We start from the raw sequence: 8,578 nt of genomic DNA on the forward strand, positions 1-8,578 counted from the left end.
GTTCACAATGCTGCTGCAGATGCAATATAATGTAGACAACATTGAATAAATACATTTTCGTCAGCTTAGATACTGATAATTAATCACTCAAACCCCTTTATCTAAACATAAACGCCGGACTCGCGCGTCCTCCATGTCTGTAGTTTTTTAACACTTTTCACTCGTGTTTGTAGTTCTAACCGAATCCTCGTCCAACGCGCGATTGGTTGTGGGCAATATTAGCCGTTAGTGTCATCATATGACCATTACATACTCTAGCTATTGGGGAGAGTGGGGTAAAGTGAGACATTTTTTACATTTATTCCCCTCATCTAAGCGAGCTAAAATGATGTATCAGTCAAATTTACACATTTCCCATTAATTCAGGATGTTTCCTAGCAATGGAAATTATTAGAATGTATTCAGGATGAAGGGCAGTGAAAATATGATTGTTTTTTAAAAAGTGGTCTTGTGTCTCACTTTACCCCAGCTTAGGGGGAAACTGAGACAGACCAGAGAAATCAAGGGGGTAAAGTGAACCAGCTGGGGGTAAACTGATCCACTTACTTTTTCCACTCTGAAACTTCCATAACAACACATGTTGTAACAGTTAAAATCCTGACAGCTAGCTTGATAACCGTACATTCCAGAACTAATGTCGGACTAGTAAAAGAATCATGGGGATTGGTCAATTAAGCAAATTTTTTTGATGACCCACCGGTGCGCATCCAAGTGAAGGTCCAACGCCCTTGGCGTCCTGGGCCAGATTCGGATTTGTCTGCCACCGCTGGAGCTCCGTCTGGAGCAAAGTCGGTCCTAACACGGACCTTTGGGTCTTTGTGGAGGAGGCACAATGCTCCGCTTGGACAAGGAACACGGACCAGAGAACCGTGGTGGTCAGACTGGGTTGGGAAACCGCCTGACCCAGCCCAGAGAATGTGCACTTTGTGCGGGCGAGACTTCCAGTAAATAGGGTCTGGTTTGGACACCCAGTCCCTTGGTGCCAGGGCGTGCATACCAGTGAACGTGCACCGTCCTGGGTGAGCTAGGGGTGAAAGACACACTGGAGGATATTCCTCCTTGTAAAAATGTCCAAAAATATCTTGTTAGTTGGGGCCCCTCTGGCACGCCTTAAGAGCCGAACTTCGCCCTGCGCCTCCCCCCGCTTTGAAAGCACCCTTCCTGGTTACGGCCTCGATCCAGATGCCTCCCGCCCCTGCCCCCGGCGGATGGTTCCTCACGCACCCTATGAGTGGCCATGTCGTCTCGAGCACAGGCCCAAGTGGAGCGAGACCCGTGTTTAGGGAGCCTGTGCATCGCGGTTCACTGTCCGGGGCTTCTCGGCTGATCCCGAGGTAAAACGTATGCTTGTTGAATGGTCGGTCTGGGTAAACGGCGAAGCGACTCCAGGGGCTTGAGACACCCCTGGAGAAAAAGCGGTGGAGGAAGGTCCTCCTCCGAAAACAAAAACGGACAGTGTCCGTGAGGTTGCAGATGGACGAGATTCCCATGCCGACTTTACTCCCTAGCAGGCTCCCAGGGAGAGTGCGGAGCTCCTGTCGGAGCGACCTCGGTCCTAAAACGGACCTTGAGGGATTTGTCGAGGAGCGGACAAACGCTCCATTCGGACAAAGTGAGATGGAGAAGGTGCTCCACCTCTTTGCCTATGCTACTGCACCTCAGGCTACTGATTTTACTTCCCCCTTCTCTTTTTGATGGCTTTTCTACAATGTTTATGACATTAAAAATAAAACATATGTCATGTAATATTACGTTAAAATATGTTTAAGACTAAACTTAACTTGTGCCTCATGTCTCACTTTACCCCACAGCATTTGTCTCACTTTACCCCACCGCCACATTTTACTAAATTAACTTTTACATGCAAAAAAAATATTTTTGTGAAAAAAACATGCTTACTACAGCACCATGAGGTCCTCTCCTTCATGGCCAAGGGGAAATGAGAGGGGCTTGAAAACATGATGGTCAAATGACCAAAATTGTGTTCCGTTGCCTAGATACAGGGGGTGTCTCACATTACCTGATGTCTCACATTACCCCGTTCTCCCCCTAATAAGTGCTTTTGTTGAATCGCAAATAGAACCGAATATCACTTGGACTTTGGTCCGATGTGAACGGCGTAGAACAGCAACGCTTAAAAAAAAACACCCAGAACACCTCAAAAACGCCGTGGCAAGTTACCACCCACATCTTTTGCTTTTTTGACATTTTTTGTCAGAAAATTTATAAAAATAAAAAGTAAAATAAAAACAATTATTTTTTGCCAAGATTTCGCAAACATTTTTTTTAACCCCTGGCTGCTCTACTATTAAAGAAAACATGAAGCAGGCTCAGTCTGTTTTATTTCATACAAATAGTTTAGCTTATATTTTTACAGGTTTGATGTTGATTACTTTAATGATAATTATTTTCATAGGCTTATGGTAGCTTTTTATCCTCTAAAATTACTATATCTGTATACATAGGTTTATATAGTATATAATAATCATGGAATCAATATAATTGGTCATTTCAGTGTTTAATTAATGGAATGGATTACTTCTGGCATTAATTGGTTTACTCTCTGTCTGTTCTTAGTGAATTTGAATTAAGAGTACATTAAGTTATGGCATAGATTTATCATGGTTGCAGTCAGATTAATGAAAGCGAGTTTTCATAGATAGTCCATCTCTGCTGTCTCAAGATGTTTTGTAATGTGGTCCAGTATATATTTTTCATTTGCTGCTTCTTTCAAGTAAAAGTGAGTTCCAGGAAGCATCTGCACAGTGAAGTCACCACTCGTCATGTTTTTCCAAGCTATAAAGCAAAAGAGACACAATACAAGACTTGCACATAAATCTAAAGCTTGTAGAATGATAATAAATTCATGACATGTGATTATTATTCCATTGAACAAATAACCAGTTTGGTCCGAGTTGGCGGCTTTATAAAACCAAAACCATGCATGCTGTTGCGGCATTGTTTTAGTTTGTAAAAACTGAACTAGACTCGCCTTGTAAGTCGTGGGGTACATCATATTTTCCGTCAAAGCATGATACTGGACATGATAGGAAAGGTGTTGATGGTCTGCTGCACCTGCCGAACATATTATATTATAAACATGTAAGTTGTTATGCCACATATGCCAATGTTTTTTACACTATGGAAATACTTTGTTTGTCTGTTTCTTCTAAAAAACCCACCTATAGTTGTCCAATACACCGATGTCTGCTTTCAACGCAGGCAAGAAGAGTTTGGCAAGCTCAGCATTGGTCAGTATCTCTGGTGGTGTGCCTCCGATAGAAGTTACCCATATAAGAAACTCTTGATCTGACAAATCACTTCTTTTTGGCGCCTTCAGTCTAGTCTCAGACTTACAGAAAATGTCATTTTATTACCAAAAATACATTTAGATATATTTACACATACAAGTATACATTTTTTTAATAAAGAAAGAAATGAAAAGATCAACAAAAACAAAAAAATAAAACGCAAACCACTCAATGTTATGTAACTGTTTTATGAAATCTGTTCATTTTGGGTTTTTGAAGATACTGTCTTTTTCACATTATCTGTGGGGTGACCACAGGCACAGATTCACATTTCCATTCACATTTGACAGATATGACAATACAGAGCAAATCACACTTACATATGGTGCAGAAGCTCCAGAGAGAAACATGTGAATCGGCTCAAGATTGTAGACTTTCTTTACATGCTCGGCAAAGGCAAAGCAGGTCATAGCTCCAAAACTACAGAAAAAAATAAAATAAAAATTGTATGCATTATTATGCTGTCACTGTCCTGGCCTATCATTATATACCTTTTTAAAACCTGTCACCATTTCCTGTATACTTTAGCAACAGTCTCACATACCTATGTCCGAAGAGTGCAAATGGCTTTTCTTTGAGTTGTGGAAGTATCACACCTATGACCTCATCAATGATTTCCTGCATATTTTGGAAAAATGGTTCTTTGGTTCTCCCTTCTCTTCCTGGCAGTCTAACTGAGTATACTGAAAATATATGAACAAATAAATTAGGTTAAGTTAATAATAAATTATTAACTAATTAATAATAAATAAATAATAATAAATTAGGTTAAGAGATAATGAAAAATTTAAATTCTATCATCATTTACTCACCCTCATGTTGTTCCAAACCTGTAAGACTTGCATTCATCTTGAGTTCATCAAATGAAGATATTTAAATTTTCTTTAAGTCTTTAATTTAAGCTTTTATTCGCATATAAACATCGATCAGCGAACATAAGCAGAAGCTCAACCGAACCTGATGACGCGTGAGAACAAACCTCATTGGTTCTCACACGTCAAGCGAACATGCTTGAGCTTCTGTTTATCACAACTGATGTGTGAATTGATGAATGTTTATATGTGAATCAAAGCCTAAATTCAATCTGTTCACCATATAAAGTCATCATGTCACTTCAGAAAATTTGGACTAAACCGCTCAATTCATACTGGCAGTTGCGCAGCTGTCAATTAAGGGACAGAAATCGCTCAGATTTCATTACAAATATCTTCATTTGTGTTCCGAAGATGAACAATAGTCTTACGGGTTTGGAACGACATGAGTCGTTATTGATGTGAGTAAATGATGACAGAATTTAACTTTTTGGGTGAACTAACCATTACAATTTTTTAAATGTACAACCTCAAATCAGAAAAAGTTGGGACACTGTACAAATTGTGAGTAAAAAAGGAATGGAATAATTTACAAATCTCATAAACTTATATTTTATTCACAATAGAATATAGATAACATATCAAATGTTGAAAGTAGGGCTGTCAAAAGATTAATCATGATTAATCGCATCCAAAATAAAAGTTTGTGTTTAAATAATATATGTGTGTGTACTGTGTATAATTATTTTGTATATATAAATACACACACATGCATGTATATATTTAATAAATATTTGCATACATATACTGTATATATTTATATATAATTTATATTATATATAAATATATTTTTTTTATATATAAATAACACATTTTTCTTAAATATATACATGCATGTGTGTGTATTTCTAGATACAAATTTAATTATACACAGTACACTCACATATATTATTTAAACACAAACTTTTATTTTGGATGCGATTAATCGCGATTAATCTTTTGACAGCCCTAGTTGAAAGTGAGACATTTTGAAATGTCATGCCAAATATTGGCTCATTTTGGATTTCATGAGAGCTACACATTCCAAAAAAGTTGGGACAGGTAGCAATAAGAGGCCGGAAAAGTTAAATGTACATATAAGGAACAGCTGGAGGACCAATTTGCAACTTATTAGCCAGAGGATCACCAATTCCCCCAATGCTGCGGTGAAAAATAGTGGAGCAATATCAGAAAGGAGTTTCTCAGAGAAAAATTGCAAAGAGTTTGAAGTTATCATCATCTACAGTGCATAATATCATCCAAAGATTCAGAGAATCTGGAACAATCTCTGTGTGTAAGGGTCAAGGCCGGAAAACCATACTGGATGCCCGTGATCTTCGGGCCCTTAGACGGCACTGCATCACATACAGGAATGCTACTGTAATGGAAATCACAACATGGGCTCAGGAATACTTCCAGAAAACATTGTCGGTGAACACAATCCACCGTGCCATTCGCCGTTGCCGGCTAAAACTCTATGGGTCAAAAAAGAAGCCATATCTAAACAGGATCCAGAAGCGCAGGCGTTTTCTCTGGGCCAAGGCTCATTTAAAATGGACTGTGGCAAAGTGGAAAACTGTTCTGTGGTCAGACGAATCAAAATTTGAAGTTCTTTTTGGAAAACTGGGACACCATGTCATCCGGACTAAAGAGGACAAGGACAACCCAAGTTGTTATCAGCGCTCAGTTCAGAAGCCTGCATCTCTGATGGTATGGGGTTGCATGAGTGCGTGTGGCATGGGCAGCTTACACATCTGGAAAGGCACCATCAATGCTGAAAGGTATATCCAAGTTCTAGAACAACATATGCTCCCATCCAGACGTCGTCTCTTTCAGGGAAGACCTTGCATTTTCCAACATGACAATGCCAGACCACATACTGCATCAATTACAATATCATGGCTGCGTAGAAGAAGGATCCGGGTACTGAAATGGCCAGCCTGCAGTCCAGATCTTTCACCGATAGAAACATTTGGTGCATCATAAAGAGGAAAATGCGGCAAAGAAGACCTAAGACAGTTGAGCAACTAGAAGCCTGTATTAGACCAGAATGGGACAACATTCCTATTCCTAAACTTGAGCAACTTGTCTCCTCAGTCCCCAGACGTTTGCAGACTGTTATAAAAAGAAGAGGGGATGCCACACAGTGTTAAACATGGCCTTGTCCTAACTTTTTTGAGATGTGTTGATGCCATGAAATTTAAAATCAACTTATTTTTCCCTTAAAATTATACATTTTCTCAGTTTAAACATTTGATATGTCATCTATGTTGTATTCTGAATAAAATATTGAAATTTGAAACTTCCACATCATTGCATTCTGTTTTTATTCACAATTTGTACAGTGTCCCAACTTTTTCTGATTTGGGGTTGTATTACAAATGTATTAATATATATATTTATATATACATGGAATGCACCAATGTAGCGGCCAATACTCGGTATCATCTGATAAAAGCAATTATTTCAACTTTCACTGTATTTAAAAACAGCCAATGATCAGGGCCGATTATATCCTGTTAATCAAAAGGGGTGTCATTCTGTGTGTGAAGAAATGTCCCTTGTGTTGAATTTAGGGCTGTCAAAGCTAACGTGGAAATAGCGTAAAGTAAAATTTGGAGTAAAGTAAACCACTCAATTCATATGGTTTAACGATCTCTTTATGAACTTTTTGAAGCATCAAAGTGGTAGTTGTGTAGACTGTCAATGGAGGGACAGAAATCTCTCAGATTTCTGGAATATCTTCATTTGTCTTACGAAGATGAAAAAAATTCTTATGGGTTTGGAACGACATGAGGGTGAGTAACTGAAAGAATTTACATTTTTGGGTGAACTGACCCTTTAAAGCAGGCTCTATGTGACACTATGTTCAAGCCAGGGTTGCCAGGTCCGCTGTTTTTCCCAATATCAAACATTATTTGTAGCCTGTCTCCCATTTTATAGTCGCAAAGAACTTTGTTAATTCTGATAAGAAACAAAGTCTCAGCTTTCAAATTCTGTCCATTTTATCACGAAATTCAAACAGCAAATTGCGTTTTGACGCTCTTAAATGTGACGTGACAGATCTGTAGCTTCCCCTTTATTGCTTGAGTTACAGCACAAAAGTAGATGCAAGAACACCAAAATGCTTAAAGATATAGTAGAACTTACCGAAATGTATTATGCCTCATGTAATCGTTTAATCAGTGTTTCAAAAGAAGTCAAAAAACAGTTTGTGAACAATGGGCCCTATGTTTTTTGCATTTACCTCACGAAAGTTATCCAAGGTTCAAAGTTCGCTATCGGCGGTGAAATTTTGCATCACTGCATCTCTATTAGGCTATATATTCATCTTTACCTTCAATAGAGCTGTTGAGAGCTTTGGCCCAGCGAGCATAGTGGATCGAGCCTCCACCTGCCCAGGGAAAACAGATGAGACGGACAGAAGCATCTGGGCACTTGTTGAAACAGGTTATGATTTTATCCATGCCTCTGAAACATTACAACATGCATTAAGAATAATTAATCCTATGCAAAATGTCAATAAATAAAACACCTATAAATAATATGTCTATCTAATCAGTGCCTATGGACTTGATGGCAAATACGGAAGATAAACAAAAAACATGAAAAAAGTTATTGACAAGAACACCTGCATTACACTTGTTCACCTGAAGAGAATATTGTATTACATAAAGTTTGAGTTAAGTACTCATCTCAATACTAGCTGCATTACATATTTCGAAATGTAGCCATTGTTTTGTGCCCAAATGATGTAATCTTTCATATTTGAATGAATGCCTCTTTATTTTATAGATCATAGAACAAAGTAATTAATTTACTGTTCTCACGTTTACAGTGCGGAACAAATCCCAGTACAATCTTCTTCTCTCTCTGGTAATGACATGCATGCTAAACACACTGCTGCCATCTGTAGACCAACTTTTTTTGTAAACTGATACAAAAATATATAATACAAAATTTACAAAACAAAAATATAAGATTACCACAATGATGAACACTAAATGTGAAAATAAATGTCTTTTTTATTTAAAAAAATACTTTGAAACTTAACATACTTTAAAACGGACATTAAATCAATATTTTATATATATATATAATATATATTTATATATATTTCATATATATATGAAAAAAAATCACAAAAACATTTTATAGATAATAAAATGCGGATCAAATAAATGGCATTATCTAGGAAGTGACGGTGTTTCCTGCGTTTGGTATTTCCTGTGGGTCTCCCTGATTCATTGTTGCCATGTCCGCGCATTTTAATGTAACATTATGCTTGTTGCTTCACAAAGTCGCTTGACTCGCTTATAGGAATGGTTGATTAGGGTTTGTTGTCTTATTTCCATAACACAGTTATGCAAAACACAAATAAGCTTATTTAGGCTAATTTTGGAGAGGCAAGTCGCT

The 8,578-nt window shown here is 37.8% G+C and overlaps 1 protein-coding gene across 2 annotated transcripts; it reads right to left on the minus strand.

The window, feature by feature from the left end:
• Positions 1–2,325: 2,325 nt before the first annotated feature.
• olah (oleoyl-ACP hydrolase) lies at positions 2,326–8,052 on the minus strand. Of its 2 annotated transcripts, none has more exons than XM_084130984.1 (7): positions 7,993–8,052; positions 7,500–7,633; positions 3,856–3,994; positions 3,632–3,731; positions 3,183–3,352; positions 2,993–3,075; positions 2,326–2,796 (listed from the first exon to the last, which is right to left on the minus strand). In XM_084130984.1, the coding sequence occupies exons 2-7, from the start codon at positions 7,627–7,629 to the stop codon at positions 2,654–2,656; spliced, it is 765 nt and encodes a 254-aa protein (XP_083987110.1). In that variant the 5' UTR covers positions 7,630–7,633; positions 7,993–8,052; the 3' UTR covers positions 2,326–2,653. The 2 variants fall into 2 exon arrangements, with proteins under 2 accessions (XP_083987110.1, XP_083987111.1); XM_084130985.1 differs by lacking the exon at positions 7,993–8,052 and adding an exon at positions 7,794–7,830.
• Between the last annotated feature and the right edge of the window lie 526 nt (positions 8,053–8,578).

This window comes from Abramis brama (assembly GCF_963993115.1).
Source record: "Abramis brama genome assembly, chromosome: 12".
Classification (NCBI taxonomy): Eukaryota; Metazoa; Chordata; class Actinopteri; order Cypriniformes; family Leuciscidae; genus Abramis; species Abramis brama.

Coding starts and splice junctions, on each gene's coding strand:
- olah (XM_084130984.1), bottom strand. CDS start 7,629: ATGGATAAAATCATAACCTGTTTCAACAAGTGCCCAGATGCTTCTGTC. Junction 3,076..3,182: donor GGTGTATTGGACAACTATAG/GTGGGTTTTTTA, acceptor TATGTTCGGCAG/GTGCAGCAGACCATCAACAC. Junction 2,797..2,992: donor TGTACCCCACGACTTACAAG/GCGAGTCTAGTT, acceptor TTTGCTTTATAG/CTTGGAAAAACATGACGAGT.